This window comes from Vipera berus (genome assembly GCF_964194415.1).
Source record: "Vipera berus genome assembly, chromosome: 1".
NCBI classification, from domain to species: Eukaryota; Metazoa; Chordata; class Lepidosauria; order Squamata; family Viperidae; genus Vipera; species Vipera berus.
The window spans coordinates 338,237,780-338,256,048 of record NC_138202.1 but is presented as its reverse complement, the minus strand read 5'-3'; the positions used below and the strand labels follow the sequence as shown (position 1 = coordinate 338,256,048).

The window sequence follows — 18,269 nt, the reverse complement described above, 5'->3', positions numbered from 1 at the left end:
AATGTTGGGACCAGCAGGCTTGCTTAGGAGTGAGCTTCCTGGGCGTTTTTAGTGCTTCCAAATTTTTGTGGTCTGTCCAGACCTGGAAAGGTATTTTATTTCCTTCTAAAAATTGGCGCCATGTTAGTAATGCCCACCTCAACGAGAATGCCTCTTTTTCCCATATTGGCCAGCGTTGTTCTGTTTCTGTGAGTTTTCTGGATGTGTATGCGCATGGTTGCAATGTCCCCCCATCATTTTCTTGTAATAGTACGGCTCCTACCGCTACATCACTCGCATCTGCCTGTATTACAAAAGGTTTGTCGGGATCTGGGTGTTTTAGGACAGGTTCAGCAGAAAAAAGTCTCTTTAGCCTCTCAAATGCTGCTTGACATTCCACTGACCATTTCAGAGGCTGGCTGGGTTTCACGGGTGACCCCCCCCCCCTTCGTTTTCAACAAATTTGTGAGGGGCATGGCTATTTGGCCAAATGCGGGGATGAATTGGCGGTAGAAGTTTGCAAACCCCAGGAAACTTTGCAATTGCTTCCGTGTGCGGGGGGGTGCCCACTCTAGTACTGCCCTGACCTTCTCAGGGTCCATTTCGATGCCCTCTGGAGATATGCGATATCCCAGGTAGTCGATTTTTTCCTGATGGAATTCACACTTCGATAATTTAGCATATAAGTGGGCAGCTCGCAACTTCTTCAGGACTGCTCTGACTAGTTTGATATGTTCCTCTTTGGTTTCTGTGAAGATAAGGATGTCATCGAGGTAAACCAGGACCCCCTTATATAGGTGCTCTCTCAGCACGTCATTAATTAATTGCATAAAGACTGCGGGGGCCCCTTGCAGTCCGAATGGCAATACTTTGAATTGATAGCATCCCATTGGGCAGTTGAATGCAGTCTTCCATTCGTCTCCTTCCTTAATCCTAATACGGTAGTATGCTTCCCTCAGGTCTAGTTTGGTAAAAATCTTTCCTTTCGATAGGTGGGATAACATATCCTTCATTAGGGGAAGGGGGTACAGATTACATTCACTAATTGTGTTCAAATTTCTATAGTCCACAACCAAACGAAAGGACCCATCCTTCTTCTCCCTGAACAGAACCGGGGCGGCCACTTTGGGTTTGGCAGGCTCAATAAATCCTCTTTCTAAGTTTTTCTTTATGAATCTCTCCATTTCTGCCATTTCCCTTGGGCTCATGGCATACATCCTGGGTTTTGGGAGTTTTGCCCCAGGTTTGAATTCTATGGTGCAGTCTGTGGGGCGGTGGGGGGGAAGCTCATCTGCTCTTTCCTCACTGAAAACCTCAGTCAGGTCCCTGTATTCCTCCGGTATCTCTGGTAATCCCTTCTCTTTCCCCACTGCTGCTGTCTCCTCCCTCTGGGTTGGGGGGGTGCTTTTGGAGTCTAAGTTCTTCTGCCCCCCCTTTGGGAAATTGAGTTCTGCTGTCCTCCAGTTTATCCCGGGGTTCCATTTCTTCAGCCATTCCAATCCTAGGATCATTGGGCATTCCATGCCTGGGGCCACTATAAACGTTATGTCCTCCTCATGGGGCCCCAGTGATAGGTGGATTGGTAAAGTGGCTAGGGTGGCTGGTCCTCCCCCTGCTATTGTCCCATCTAATTGACTAAAAGAGATTGGTTGTTTTAGCCTCCTCACTGGGATGCTCAATCTCTCCACCAGCGTTGGGCTGATAAGGCAGCGGATGCACCCAGAGTCTATCAGAGCTTTTATTTTGGCTGCTTCAGGCATAGGGGAAGCTAATATAGTCACTGTCTTAAGTATGGGTGGAAGGGGTCCACTTACCAATGGTTCTCCCTCTGAGCTGTCTTCCGAGTTGTCCACCGTCCCTGCGGTGCAGGCCGGAGTCCAGTCCCAGTTCCTGGCAGGAATTGTGGACTCTACAGCCTCTGTCCCCTTCATGGAAGATTCTTTTGTGTTGCCTTGGGGCTTCCACGGCTTCTTGGAGGATGATGCCTCTGGTTTTCGTGGGGGGGCTTTTGAACGACATTCTGCAGCATGGTGGCCCTCTCTCCCGCAGTTGAAGCAACTTGTTGATTTTTTGGCTGTGGCTGGTGGTTTTTCCCCCTCGCGTGTTTGCTCGGGTGGCAGGCGGCCCCATGGTTTTCCTCTGCGGTGTCTCTTCAGTAGGTCTATTTCCACTTCCTCCGCCAGGATGTACCAGTCGTCGAGGTGGGGTGGGTCTCCTCGAGGCAGGCAAGCATCATACAGGTCGTAGTTCAGACCGTCTTTGAAGTGGCTAAGGAGGATGTCTTCTGGCCAGTTCAGCTTGCTGGCAATGGCTCGGAATTCTTGGGTATAATCAGCCACTGCTCGCCTGCCCTGCCTCACCGTTTTGATTCTCTCCCAGGCCTTACGGTCAGCCAAAGGATCCTCGAACCGTCGCCTCAAAGATGACATGAATCGGTTGAAGTCGTTGAGTTCTGGGGCGTTGGAGTCATGCAAGTTCACCACCCAGTCTGCAGCCGTCCCGTCCAGGGCAGATTGCACAATTCGGATGCGTGTTTTGTCACTGGGGATGTCCCGTCCGTACTCTTCCATGTAGCTGAGGACTTGGGTTAGGAAAAATCCCAGTCGTGATGGCTCCCCCTTGAATTTGACTTCCAGGGGCGGGAGTCTTTGGCTGGAGCGTTGTCTGCGCCGTGGCCGGTATCGCTCCTCATCCTGGTCCCCATCTGTGGTTCTGGGGGGGGTGGGTACTGCTGAGGCAGCAATTCCTGTTCCATTGGATGGCCCCGGGGTTTCAGGTGTTGGATCCCCTCCGTTACCTTTCCAGTTGCGTCCCCAGGCGCTGCCTCGGTTGCGATTTTCAGCTCTCTCCTCCCTCAGTGAACTCAGGGTTGCTTTCATCAGATCAATGGCCTTTTCCAGGATCCGCTCCTCCTCGCTGGCGTGCAGGGAACTCTCCATCTCTTGCCTCCATTCCGGTTGGTGGTTACTACGCCTCAGGGTCGTTTCTCCCGAAGCCTTTTCCCACTCACTTTTCCTTCCAACGCCCATCGACCACCGGGGTTTTCGGTCGTACTGCTCCACCGCTTCTTCCCCGGGGGAATATGCTGCTTCAGCTTCCCATTGTCTCTGGGATTCCATTTGGGGGGAAGACTCCCCCTCCATGGGGCTTCCCTCCTCTCTTGCTTCATCGGCAGACATTTTATTTGTTGCAAAGTCCCCCGGTAAGGTTTTCCCTTCCAGGTTGACTCTTAAAGCAGATTCCGTCTACTGTCAGGACCCACCTCAATCCACATCTTAGGAAATAAGAACTCTTGGATGCAAGTTTAGTCCAAAAGGAAAATGTTTACTAGGATGGAATCGATTGTGGGAATACAAGACGGAATCTGAGAAAAGTTACATTTCAATCCTATATAAACCATTCCCATTCCAGCCCCTCCCCTCATCCATTTGGTCAGGCTGTCGTCAGTTGCTAGGTGTCAGGTCCTTCCATGGGAAAGGGAACTCTCCTTGGTTTTATGGTTATTGCTTTCCTTTTCAGTTGTAAATGAAGATACAATCCAGACCTGTCTGTCCCCCCTCCCTTCCCCAGTAAAACATCCCCTGTTGTTTGAAAATCGCTTTAGTAACCATCCTCTCCCCCCCCCCTCGGAGAGATGGCAGAATCCCCAGAAATAGCACGTTGTTCTACCTATACAATTATGAAATGTGATATAAATGGATTCTGACAAGATCAATATTTATTTAGGAAATCATTCCTATATACTCACTCCCCATTTAACAACTAGTTCCATTCCAATGACCAAGTTCTTAAGCAAAGTGGTTGCTAAACACATGACTGAGAGGGAGATACTGCAAAGAACAGTGGTTGCTCCCATCTTATCCAAATAAAGTTCTCGTTCAGCTATGCCAGCCTTACTCTCACTCTGGGATGCATTGTTGTCAAGCATACTAAATTTGGTTGTAAATGTGCACATTGTTCGGAAAATATTTTTTTATTACTATCCTATTTGCAAATGACCACTAAACAGTGGTAGTTGCTAAATACGATACTAAATAGGCTACTACATATGATGATCTTAATCACATATTTAAAAGAACCACCCTCTCTTTTAACATGAAATACCATTTCACTTTGAACTATAAGTTGTTAATAGAATGAATGCTGGCCATCCACCTGGGTTTAAGCTCAACATTAAAATATTTAGTGATTTAGAAGACACTTTTTATTTCATTCCAAGCCTAAATGGACATTTTTCTTCTTGTAATCTAGGCAGGAAAAAGAACAGTGAATCAAACTTCCAGAGCCTGTGCAACATCACTTCAAAAGCCTGTTTAACTTTCACCACATCAGAAACAGTAAAGATTTATGGTCTCACTAAAAGGATTTCCTTTCCTTACCTCCTGACAACTGATGCCCATTCTCAGTTATGGCTGAATCAGGGGTTCTTTGGCTCATAAAGTTCTTTTCATCCTCAATGTCCAAACTCTGCAAAGGCAAGAAGATAATGCACACTGTTACAAGCACTGATTTGGGGGGGGGGGAGAAGGAGAGTCAAAAACACCAGAGAGCAGATGGTTATTCCAGATTGGAAACCCCCAGCTTCCAAGTTTGCCAAAAGGAAGAGGGCACATTGCACTGTTGAAAGGGAAGAGAAGTGCTTAAAGAGAATTTGTGGCTGTGCTCACAAAATACACAAAGCTAGAAGAACAAACTTCATTATGGCTTAGTCAATTCTGGGAACCCAGCCAGTTGTGATTTACATACCCTGGTTTATGGCTTACAGTGGGTGTTTTATTTAATAAAATATGGGTTATACAACCTATGGATTAATGCAATATGTGATCTACGTAAGTGGCTTAAAGCCATCCCACCAGAACATGTACTTGTGTTTTTGTAGCTACATTTGTTTTAAAAAGATTGGGGAGGGAAGATAGCTACAATATGTATGAGGTATAGTAATGTTATTAACTCTAAATCTATCTCTTCTGAGGCCAAGAATAAAAGCTGTTCCCCAGCATACATTTGATTTGTTTTCCTGTAAATCAACTACCTTAGTTCTCAGTTGTAAATTTTAATTGAATTTCATCCACTGTTTGAAAATACCTCTGTGAGATTCTTCTAATCTATACTATCCTCAATAACATCTGACTAAAAGGATACAAGTCTACCCTCAAACCAGCATTGCCCATCCTAGAGGAGAGGGACTGAAGGAGGCTGGATTCCTACTTTGCTATAGAGCAGCATTACTGGCTAAACTTGGCTTAAATTCATAAGTATGAAAGTATGAAAGGTTGTGGCATTTAAAAATGCCCGGATGGAGTGTTGTTGCCATCCATTCATATTTTACACTTGTGGGAGAAGAGCAGACATAGCTGGAGGGGGGAGTGGAGTTAAGCATGTCATCAGCTTAGAGTCGTTAGATTCCCACAAGTGGTTCAAGTGTAAACTATCCTGAATTCCACTGACCCTTATCCTCCGCCAGTTAGTGTTAAACTTTAGTTAACTAGATTTTTGTGTATGGGTTTGAATAAATCTTCTATGCTGCAATCTAACGGATGATCCTGGCTCTTTGTGCCTGATAACACTTACCACTACACCAAATCATGTCCTGAAAAGCAAAGTTTCTGAAGCAGGGGCCATTTTGAAGCACCCAACCACCCAAGAAACATACATGCTTATTTCTTAATTTACAAACAGGGGCATCATCTATTGGGAGAGATGAGAGAACTCAAAATGGCTGCTTTGATCAAGCAATCGAAGCCCTGCACTTTTCAATATACAGTAATACATATTAGAATGGGATGGGGCTTCGATCATATAGTCACAGCTGCATCATGACAATTTATTAACTTCTTACATACAGCCCTGCTTAAAAGCCTCTCAACCTGGGGCAATGTACAATTCCCAAAATCTGCAACTTGGATTAAAACAGAGATTAATAGAGAAGCTAAACAGATCATCATTTTCATAATCTAAACCAAAACTAAAAACCATGAATCGCAATACAGTTAGACATAAATTGATGATCTGAACATTAAAAACCAAAGAACCAATTCAATGTGCAGAAGAATGCAGTAGTCACAGCAACCTTGTCCCAAAGGCATGATGGAACAACCATATTTGGAAAAGTAGGAGAAGAGGGGGCAATTGAACACCTGGGGGAAAATTCTATTATGAGGAGGGATCAGCAATTAAAAACAAATGCTCTTATAGATTACAATCTCCAATTGAACAAATACAGGAACAGCTCAATTGATTAAGCACTACCTTATTGAGTTCCTGTCAGAAAATAAGAAAATTAATTCCAGAAGCCTGTAACAGTATCTGACTTTTCATGTCTGAATAGCTTGCAACCACAAATCCAAATTCCCCTCCCTACCTATACCTCTGCAGTGCTTTTGCTATCTATAAAAAAAAACTGAAAGAGAGAAAAACACATGTGCAAATTGTTACTAACCTTATCGCTGCAATGCCCTTCAAAGACAGTTAGTTTATTCAATAAAGCACGCTCTTACAAGCTTTGCTTATGCAGATATAGCCCTTATCTGATTTTCAAACTAGTACTCTTTATATATTTAAAATTAATTTCAAATATGCAAAATCCAAACGTTAAACACTTTATTCCTCTTTCTCTTTTAATTCCAGCCCAAAACAAATGGTCATGAAATGACCTTCCAGAACTATAGGCTTATGGCCCAAAAACTCACCATACTACAAAAAGATACATTATTTCCAAAATGCATATATAAATGGAGTTAGGGTTTGGCTTTAAAACTTGCTTCTGATACTGAGGGAACATGTACAGAAGATCTACGCATGTGCAGAGCATTTTCTCTGTAGCAACAGCCAGGTTGTCCATTTCTGTATTCATATCAGCTCAGAAAACAATGTCCAAATACAGAAATGTATAGGATACAGGGGAAACAGTTATGGTAGTAATAGTTACATATTATTCTTCCTTCTAAAGGAGCAAGCATCTCTTCAGTGCTTTTCTTACTGAGAGCCAGGTAAAGTAAAAGGAACATTTGAGGCAGCAAAGCCAGTGAAATGGACTGGTGACCACTGTATGGCAAGTAGCAGTTGACAGGAGCGCTAATGTCTTCTACTAACTACTAGATTCAGGGATTATAGAGGCCATTAATGGTGGGATCCTCTTCTAGTCACCGTCCCTCAAAACAGAGAAAACCTCAGATGGCCAGGTCAGCTCTGAATCCATCCTTTTCCACCTGAAAGCATCAAGTGAAATTGTTGAGGCACATAATGGTAATATAAAACTTCACTCAAGAGCAACATTCCTAGAACAGCATAAAAACTAGTCTAGAGCCAAAATAAGTCAAGGGAACATGATTAGTTCTCCGAAAGTTATATGCTGGTTCTGAACAGGCATCCAAACCAGTCTGATCTTTTTCCTCCTTGTGCAGAAAGTCTAACTCCAGCTGTTTCCAAGTGTGAAGGATCATCACACATTATGGTGAGATTAAAATGCTGGAGTTAAGCTCCAACCAACTTGGGAATCACTCACGAGACCATCCTAGATTTACAGGAACAAAATACGCATCCCTCAAAAATCCTTACTTCATATCCCATTGCAGCTGTCAGCCTTCAGTGCCACTTGGCGTAACATACACCAGGACTATTCCCCAGAAAAGCCATTAATCATATTGATAGAAATGGAGAGGATGTTTATTGCACTTGATGGCAGTTCAAGGGAGCTCCAGCTGCCAGTGTTCTCTCTCCTCTCCCCAAGGCCAGGAATGGGGCCTAGCTCATTAGGATGACATCACTGCTAAATAGTCACGACACCTACCATAGTTCCAAGCCACAGCCACCTGAACAAAACAGCATAGAGACAGTGTACTGCTGCCCTGCTTGAGCTCAAGAAATCCACACCAGATTCTGGCTGGAGGCTGCACAAAGGAGGAAAACGTCCTAGCCAAGGAGATAAACAATGGAAGTCAGACTGGTTGTTCAGCCAGAGTTTAGTCTGTTGACTAAAAGAAACCTTGAGAGACAACTTTGTGAAGAAGGACAGACCTGAACAGCCATTCCATTTATTGGCATGATGTTGGAGGCTCTGGGTAATTAAGAGCATAAGGAAAATGCATCAGTAATGGCACTTCATCACTTATCCTGGTGGTCCAGATCACTGCCAACCATGCGGCTAGGTTTATACAATATGCTCAATATTAACATTGATTAAAAAGACACAGTTGTGCTGTTTGAATAATATGGTGTATTCAAACAAACAAATGTATTATATCTTAAAATAATGGCAATTATATACTAACGACACTTAGAAATAGGATTACTATTATCTGGGTTGCAAAAGTCAGAATGACTACTAGATGGCAGCAAGGACTCATTTCCAGGATAACTCTGCTGCCATCTATTGGTCATATGAATTGTGGCAACTTTGATATGATAGATCTACCACCCTAAAACAAGAGCTAAGAGGACCGAAGGATAGCCCATTTCATTTGTTTGAGGTTCTTATTTGTTTCTCCCAGATTCTAAAGGAAAGAAGAGATATAACAGTATTGTTAAAAACCAATTCAACTAACAATTATCAGTTTGATGAAAGAAATGAGTCTTGTCATTTTCCAACATATGCACTCGGTTGTTATCCAGCTTTATTCTCTTTAGATTCCTCTGAGCAAAAGATAGTCAAATGGTGAACCTAGAATTCATATAAACTAGGAGAGCAGCACATTTGGGCATTAACACTGAAGATAAGTTTGTCTCCTGGTGACTACCTGGATAGAGGTAGGGTTTGGTTTTTCTTTTTTCTTTTTTTTTTTTTACAATATCCTTGGAAGTAGTGTTAGGCACTCCTGGCTGCCTTAATTTTATTAACACTTCAAACAATACTAGTATTGCTTTTGTGAGTTAGTAATGGATAGCTTGGCACATCAACAAATACTCTGAGCTGAAGCTCATTCTAGATCCTGGAGCTACCAGATCTGGGCTGCCAAAATCCAGATCTCTAGAGGCTCCTTGGTGGTTATTTGAATTTTTTTGCAGTCCAACTTTAAGCAAAAGAAACAGCACTTCATTTCTAGGTGATAGCTATGATAACTGTACGGTATTTTCACAACTGCAGCTAATACTCCAACTGTGGCCCTTCCCCAGCTGGTCAGGTTATCTATGATTTGGTTACATCCATCTTGACTTGTACATATTGGGCTTCTCTGGGAGTTTATAGGGAGGTGCTAATCAGTATTTGGCCAGAGTAACAGAAAAATTTAGGAAATCCCCAAAATTACTTTGCTGACCATTCCCAAAATGTGCACTGGCTGTTCCCATAACTCAAAAAATAAAATAAAAAAGGTTAAATGGGGGGAGTCAAAACCCCTTGAAACTGGGCTATGGCAGCTTTTCCCCCCTTTGTGAAACACACCAGCTTCACTGAGCAGAAATTAGCAGAGATAACCTCATGTATGACTAACCTTCAGAATTCAACCACCACAAAATAGGATGAAGGCCACTAGTTGAGAAGGTTTTCAAAAACATTATTTAGGGAAAGAAGGAGATGAAATCACCATTACTAGCAAGACAGCTAGCTACCTGGAACTTACTCTCCAGAGAGCATACTGAACCTGGTTAATGAACTAACTCAGCTGCTAGGTAATCAATTGATCTGGTTAAAGATGGTATATAAATGCTGCCAGAGAATATAACTATGGATAGTCAAGTGTGGTAGAGGCAAGTGATGGTTGTTTTCCTGACTCAACAGCAGGGATCTTGTTACTATATATTCTCATAGTCTGGTGCTTAAATCCAGCTTACTCATACTTGGTAGAGAATGGTGCATATGTAGCACAGGTACAAATAAGGCTGATAGCGTTCTCTACTATACTTGGAATGTCTGGTGAAACCTCTTTTAGCTATGTTACCTTTTCTTATCTCATACCCATAATTTATTTTTCTTATTTTTGTTTCTTATTATTTCTTGCTTATTTTCTTCAGTGTCACTTAGCCTGAAAAGAAACAGCATGATAGGTCTGTCTCAAAGGTGCTTTTTCAAAAGGCAACTGGACTTTCTTCCTTTTTCCTTGAAGACATTTCACTTCTTATCCAAGACGTTTCTTCAGTTCTGAGAGAACCAGAACTGAAGTTTCTTGGACGAGAAGTGAAATGTCTTCAAGGAAAAACAAAGAAAGTCCAGTTGCCTTTTGAAAAACGCCTTTGGGGGAAACCATGGATGACTGACAATTTCCATAGAAATATGGAATGGCATAAATATGGCATGCATATTTATTGTATGATAAGAAGGTGGATAATGTGTTCAAGGTACATATTTCAAGACATGCTCTGTTGCGAGTTTGGAAAAAGTATAGACATAAGTTAAATTATAAGATACCTATATGGGCAATACCGAAACACGCAATAGAAAATATAAGTGTTGGGTTTAAACATGATGTGACTACATATCAGGAAATTTTAAGTTTGGAAAGGAATGTATGGCATTTAAAGCCGTATAATATTTTAAGAGAAGAAAAGATTGTACAAACTTGGTTTCAGTATGGGCAATTACAGGCCAGGTGGAAAGAAGACCAGAAAATTGGTTTTTCAATGACTGATGAAAATCTGGTAAAGCAAATTAGAGATCAAGGCCAAGCACATATTAAAAGGATATATCTTGCATTGATAGAAATTGACTCAGAGACAGAACTTGTTAAAGACTGTATGATAAAGTGGGCTCAGAATTTTCAAGAAGTCATTACAATGGATACCTGGGAAAAGATTTGGGTGAGAAATGTAAAATTTACGCAAGCTCAAAACTTAAGAGAGAATTTTTATAAGATGTTTTATAGGTGGCATTTAGATCCTAAAAAATTAGCAAGTATGTATCCGAACTGCCAGCCCAAATGCTGGAGGTGTGGTGGTGAAGATGCAACTGTTTTTACTGGGCATTATTACGGATACTACTGTTGTGGACACTAAGTTGATCTTGAATTTAATTACGGCAGCGAGACTTTTAGTAGGGCAATATTGGAAGAAGGAAGAACTGCCGACTATAGAAGAATGGACTTTAAAAGTTTCCAACCTGGCGGAAATGGCAAAGATTTCAGCGTATTTGAAAGACCAATCGCAACAGAGATATATTGTGGAGTGGAGAAGATGGATTGATTATATCCAGAATAAATATGGGACTAAAAAGTTTCACCTAGCATTTGAATAAGTATTGATGTGATATTTATATTGCTTGTAGTTAGTTTATGAGTTAAAGTGCGATAGATTTAATAGTTTATTGTTGTTTGCATAAGGTAGACTATGATTGTTTGTATTTTTATACCCTGTATTGAGCTCTGGGAAGTCGGGGAGGGGGGAGGGGGAAGGGAGGGAGGTGCTGGGGAGGGTTGGGGAGAGGGGAGGGGGTGGGGAGGGGTTTTGCTTTGTTAAAAAATGTATTGCAAAACTTTTCAATAAAAAAAGAGAAGTGAAATGTCTTCAAGGAAAAACAAAGAAAGTCCAGTTGCCTTTTGAAAAACGCCTTTGGGGGAAACCATGGATGACTGACAATTTCCATAGACAGACAGGTCTGTCTGTTTGCCCTACCTAATTTCTGTAACATTTGGGTTCATAAAGATTTTACAAAGGCCCACCTGCCACAGGAGTCAATTTCCAGATGTTTGGGAATGTTGAAGGAATAAATTGAGAATCTGAGGGTAAGGGCGTAGGTATATGAATATTGCCAGAAAGAGAATTAGTAATTCCTAAAGGAAAGATAAAGGGTGCTGTACAATCAAGTTTGAAAATTTCCTTTTTGAGAAATGTCTTTGGTAGATGATAGATGCAGGATACCATGTCCCAAACCAATACACATTCTTCTTTTTACGGGCTAACTAAATGACTGATAGTTTAAGTTTCAAGTCCAAAGCTCTTTCCAATTACTACATCAATAATAATGGTGATGATGATGATGATGTAGTTGGAAGGGACCTCAGAGTTCATCTAGTCCAACCCCCTGCTCAGGAAAGAAACCCTATACCATTTCAGACAAACGGCTGCCCAGTCTGTTCTTCATCAGCCCGAGCTTAGAAAGATCCCACCAGTTTTCAATGAGTTTAGGAGGCAGCAGGCTGCAACACCAGATCATATTAGGATCTGAACAGTATATACATTATGTTGAAGACATTTCACTTCTTATCCAAGACGTTTCTTTTATGGAGTATGTTTAAAAAGGAGAAAAATTATTTGGAGCATATGTAGAGTGTCTTTTTCCTATCATAATCATGACCTTCAATTCAACCCCTGGCATTTCGCTAAGAGAATTATTTTCAAGGCAGATCTATGCAAAGAGACATCTTTGCTGTGTTTATACAGTACAGCGTACTTAACCAAGTCATTAGAAAACCTAATGGCTGCATTTATATAATGTATAATCTTGGTAAATGTTTTTATAGCTTAGTGTGTTGTGCAAATGCAGATATTTGGGACAGTTTAGGGTTGAAAAATATATTTCAGGCCCCCCCAAATGGGCTCCTTTAGAAACTGGGTTGGGTGTGTTGTACAAATACAGTCCAGTATGTGGTAAGTTACCCTCAGGCTGATAGGTGTGGACAAAGCACTCCAGCAGACAGTATTTTTCATTTTTGAAGGTATGTGGGAGACGTAATGGTGCAAGTCCCTTGCTCCTTTCAGACAGCTCTTAAACTAGAGGTAAACAATCTAAGATACAAGACTGAATGTTATTTTTGGCACCAAAAGCACCTTCTCACTGTTTTCTGGAAACTGTAGAGCAATCCCCAAATACCGTACATGGGAAAAGGAATCTTAAATCTTATATAGACTTATCCTACTTTAAAAGGAAACTGAACCTCACCAGGGAAAGACGGGAGAAAAAAAATGTTTCCCTTCCCACTTTACATTAACACAAAATCTATTATAGCCTTTGCCCATTCAAAGCATGTAAGGGTGATTCCCAAATTACCAAAAACTACCTATCCTGGTTTTAAGCCTTCTGGCTGGATTTTGAAGAAGCAGGATAGGAGGAAGAGATTCGATGCTTTTTAACTTTAATGCTGAAGAAGACTTCTGAGAATACAATGGACAACCAAACAAATCCAACCAATGTATCATCAAACAAATCAACCTGAAGTACTCACTCAAGGCACAAATGACTAGACTCAAATTATCCTACTTTGGACACATAATGCTAAGATCTTATCCTGCAGAAAAGGTTCTAATGCTAGGAAAGGGTGAAAGGAAAGAGAAGAGGATGACGAGCGGCAAGGTGGATGGACTCAATAACAGTGGCAATGGGTGCACTGTTGGAAGACCTAGAACAGGGATAGGTAACCTTGGCTCTTTTAGGACTTGTGGACTTCAACTCTGGCTCAGGAATTCTGGGAGTTGAAGTCCACAAGTCATAAAAAAGCCAAGGTTGCCTACTCCTGACCTAGAAGAACAGATTAAGGAGAGTTTGTCATAGAGAAAATCTGTCTATGTAGGAACTAGGAAGTTGAAACAACTTGATAGTGCATAATCAAATCATCAAAGCTATCTCAAATGCATGGCAACTAATTATGCTTATTTCTGAATGGAAAACTTTCTGATGGTCTTCTGTCATTCTAAACTTCTTTACACGGATGAAGAGTACAACAAGCCATATTCTTGTTTTCCACTGTCTTTGAAGAGTATCATAAAATAATCTAGGTGTAACTTACTTACAAAGTTAATCCATTCTCTAATTTCACTCAACGCCATAAACTGGCACTTTTGAACAACATTATTAAGCCTCAAAAATAGCCAAGGTGAACACAAAGCAATTTTACCATACTAGGCAAATAGAGCAGCCATAGGGAGTTTCACTGACTTGGTGTGGAAAAACAACCAATTTGCAGTCTGAAAATTTGAGAGAAAGGAGCTTGTCTGAAGCACCTATTGAGATGGAAAAGGGAATCCCTTATGTGAAGCACAACAGACAGAGGCCAACTCTACATTGGACTGACGTCTGCACAACTGCTGTACCTCAAATATCTCTGGGCAACGGCTAAATCAGAAAAAGGAGGCAGCTGCTTCAGTCAGATGGAGACATCCAGGGGGATTGTGGGAGAAAAAGAATAAAACCATGATTCACACAACCGCAGAGAAATCAGAGTTGGAGACCATCTCAAAAGTCATGTGTAATTAACTCTCTCCTTCTGTCCTGGCACCTGGGCTCTTCTTTAAAAGATTGAATGAATCACCACTTTACAAGATTATGGCTGAGTTGATACAATGTACCTGGTTAATAAAACGTGATCCTAGTTGGCATACTCATAAAGCACATAAGGCCCAAACAAATAAACCACCTAATAGCCTGGTTCGCACAATCTACTGGATTTCTACAACACACTGAACCACAAACCTGAAGCATGAAACAAACCAGTCTGCTCTATTCTCAAACAGATTATATCACTTAAAAGGTAAAGGTAAAGGTTCCCCCGCACACGCGTGCTAGTCGTTTCCGACTCTAGGGGCCGGTGCTCATCTCCGTTTCAAAGCCGAAGAGCCAGCGCTTGTCCGAGGACGTCTCCGTGGTCATGTGGCCGGCATGACTAGACGCCAAAGGCGCACGGAACGCTGTTACCTTCCCACCGGAGTGGTCCCTATTTTTCTACTCGCATTTTGACGTGCTTTCGAACTGCTAGGTTGGCAGAAGCTGGGACGAGTAACAGGCGCTCAACTCTGTTATGCGGCACTCGGGATTCGACCCACCAAACTGCCGACCTTCCGATCGACAAGCTCAGCGTCCTAACCCACTGAGCCACCGCGTCCCTCTTATATCACTTAGGATCACCTTATTTCAGAGGGAGTCTAGTGGTATCTTTTCAGACCGACACATTTTATTGAAAGCTGAAAGGTTTGTGATTAGCACAGCCCTCATATAAACCCCTTCCTTGTAATATGAACTCACTGGTTCTGAAACATGAAGCAAATTCTGTTCATTTAGTACAGGAAAGCTCTTCAAATACTTGAAGAGAAAGACTCCATTGCTTCTTATTGTCCCTTCTCCTGGCTAAACGCCTCTCCTTCAACAGAGGATTTGTTCCAATTCTTTTACGGAAGGAAGGATCACGTCTTGAAAAACTTTCCAAGCCAGGAGGATATATGACGATCACTCTTAAGAGCACGCTTTACTCGTGTCCAAAGTTTGATCATTTGTGATGAAATCAAGTCTGTGATTCAGAAAGCCTGACCTGAAATAAAACCCTGCTTCATTTCAAAGGCAATCTGCTTGATTAAGAAGGATGGCTGCTTTTTTGCTTGGGCGACAGCAGGGGGAACTGCCCTTTCTAATTTTCCGAAATTCCTATCCCACGATCGCCCCGCCTAGCAGCAACGAGATCGCAGCTTTAGCGCAGTTTCAGTCATGCGCAAGAAGTCAACGCGCTCGCAGGGAGCGTTCCCGCCCCTCAAAACGCGATTGGGGGGTGGGGTGGGGGGCGCAAAACGAATTGCCCGCAAACCCCGTCCGCAACGAAACACCCATACACGAGATTCCACACGCATGCAAACATCCGCCCCAGCGTGGAACCAGAGAACCGGTACAATAGCATTTGAAACGGCTACGCCGGTCCAGCAAACTTCCACTGCGCCGCCCTGGAAGTTCGGTTAATGTTGAAAGATCCGGGTTCGAGGGGGGGGGAGGGGAAAGGGGGGGGGAAACGGGGGCGCGGCATCTTCGCGCAGCGCGAGACGACGCTCCCCGACGGAGCGTACGAGCGCCACTTCGTCCTATCTGTGATCTCCTGGGTGGAGCTGCGTGCAGAAGTGAAATCGCACCGAGGGAGGGCATCGTGTAAACCAGCGTTTCCCAACCTTAGGAACTTGAAGATGCGTGGACTTCAACTCCCAGAATTCCCCAGCCAGCTATGCTGGCTGGGGAATTCTGGGAGTTGAAGTCCACGCATCTTCAAGTTCCTAAGGTTGGGAAACGCTGGTGTAAACAGGGAGGAAAAAGGAGGGAAGGGGGCGCTGGAGGTCGGGGGACGGAAGAGAAAAGACACAGATCTGACCAAGCTCGGGGGCAGAAGGGCCGAGGGCAACCGACTGGCTCAACAGCGCGCCAGGAACCCCTTCCACGCGGGCTAGGAGATCAATGATTTCAGTGATTTCTGCACGCAGCCGTCTGGCAGACGGTGCTTTCCCGCTCCTGCTACACGGGTTACCTGACTCTTGCTGGAAAGGGACAGTCTAGCGTGGCTAGCAAAGCGACTGCTGTTGCTGCTTCCCACCAGCCTCGGCGATGCGGCGGACGCCGTCGAGGATACCGGCTTGGAAATCAAGACGTCCGAGAGTCCGGCTGCCCGGCTGAGGATCTCCACCTGCTGAGCTAAATGCTCGACCTGCGCCCGCAACTGCTGGTTCTCTTGCTGGAGCTCGGCTACGGTGCTGGCCAGCGGATTGGCCAAGCGCAACACTTCGGCCACCTGTCGGTCCACGCCATTCTTAAAGACCTGGATATCCACGTGGATCTCCTTCACGGCGCCGCGAAGCGTTTCTTCGTAGCGGCCCAGCGCTTCGCACACCGTCTGGGCGTCTTGGCTGTTCAGGTCCGCGATGTCGCTCGACGACGTCCGGGTCGCACTGACTTCCATGGCGGCCCCGCAAATGGGTCTTCCCTCCTTTAGTCCAGAAAAAAAAAAGCCCGTTTCCTCGTCCAAAGAACAAGGTCCGGCCAGTCTCAACCAAGCCTTCAGAGCGCGATGCCCGCTTTCATCAGCAGCAAAGCGGACTCGGGTCGCTTCCTCCACCGTCTCTTTTTGCCAGCCCCAACCTCTCCTTTTATAGGCGGGTGGACTGGGCGGAAGGAGCAGGTGGGAGGGTGCAAAAGGAAGGTTTCCAGGGGCTGATAGGGGCTGGGCAGGAGCACACCGAGCAAGCGGTGCTGCCCGGCTATTTCCCCTGCCTGCGCAGACCGCCCCTTCGGAGGAGGAGCTGGAGAGGAGGGGGGAACTGGCTGTGTTTGAGGCGGGGGCCGAGCTGGTGGCTGCGGGAGGAGTGGCGACCTCGCTGGTTTCTGAGGCGCCGCCAAGGAATCAAACATTCCCCAGTAAGGTTGTAGGCTTCCTTCACCCAGTGTCTGGCCAGGTCAGGTAAAGGCGGTGCCCCTGCATTCACACACCATGCCAGGGGTAACCTTGATTGGTCTTTTGTGGGTAGTCTGATGGCTGAATCAAACTCATTTGGGTACTTTGTGTTCAGTGCATGGTGTGATTCCAGAAAAGGGTTTGTTTGAGTCATTAAGCTAAGCGATAAGCACTGTTTGGTTCACCCAGCATCTTAACCCAAAATCTCGCTTCGCAGAACAGAGTTGCAGGGCTCACTCAACTTGCTCTGCTAAAAATAAATCAAGTTATGATTTAATAATAGCATACAAGACGGTAATGCAACGGCTGGGATCCGACAGCACACTAAACTCTCCAGCCCTATTTTGGCCTTGTTTAGCGCATTGGGATGACTAGGGAAGATACTGTAGTCATGTATGAACAGTAAAGGTCAATAAGAAAATGAAAGAAAACGTAAAGGGGGCTAAATCTATTCACAGTACCAGGTGGTTGTTTTAAGTTTATTCTACAGAGGAAGAAAGGGTCAACCAAATTCAGGAAGAGGCCAGCGCGGCTAGTAGTGTTCAGGAAACGGTAAAAGATAAGAGTTTTCTTTCAGGAAGCGGAAAGCTTGTCTTAAAGAAGGGAACAAATTGGAATACAAACCTTGGCGAAAAAATAAAAAGTGTAAAATGATCAGGAAAGCAAAAGGAAGAATGAGGAGGAAGAGGACCAGGAGGAGTAGAATTATATAGAGGCATTGCTCTTTGAGTTACAACATCTGGTTCCGTCAGATTTAAAAGTTGTTGAATAGGAATATAGTTTTAGACCATCCAGATCACCCTCAGATTCATTCTTTTATGGTCTTAATATTTTAATTACTGTAAATTCTTTTGAGTGTTTATAGAAACAAAAATAGCAAACTGAGGTAGCTCTAGGAGGAAATCTTGATAAACTACCAAATCTTCAGGTCCTGGTGGCACCTACCCAAGAATCTGTAAAGAATTCAAATATGAAATATTTGGGCAAAATGTGGAAGTTACTAAATTTAGTTTCAGTACTGGAGGATAGGAAGAACTGGCGCATGTTTAAAAAAAGGATCCAAAGGAGACATCAGTGGGTAAGTGGATGAAAGTGATCTTGTCAACATTGCAACTTCAATTAAAAAGAACAACCTACCGTAACTAAGTCCCTCATCCAAAGTTCTTTGAGTCATTGAAGTGTTATAAGCCTTTCCTCATTACTGTTAGCTTGTTTGCGTGGGTATTTCCT

At 43.6% G+C, this 18,269-nt stretch overlaps 1 protein-coding gene across 2 annotated transcripts in view; it reads right to left on the bottom strand.

Moving 5' to 3' along the window:
• SMTNL2 (smoothelin like 2) overlaps nt 1-16,692 on the bottom strand; it is a 28,701-nt gene extending 12,009 nt beyond the window's left edge. For both annotated transcript variants that reach the window (XR_014026806.1, XM_081330438.1), the window contains exons 1-2: nt 16,119-16,692; nt 4,359-4,446 (exon numbers count right to left, since the gene is read on the bottom strand). Coding sequence is in view for 1 of the 2 variants with exons in the window: in XM_081330438.1 (XP_081186564.1) it covers nt 4,359-4,446; nt 16,119-16,547 (517 nt within the window). In the remaining variant the exon portion in view is untranslated. The remainder of the gene's footprint in view (nt 1-4,358; nt 4,447-16,118) is intronic.
• Nucleotides 16,693-18,269: the final 1,577 nt, after the last annotated feature.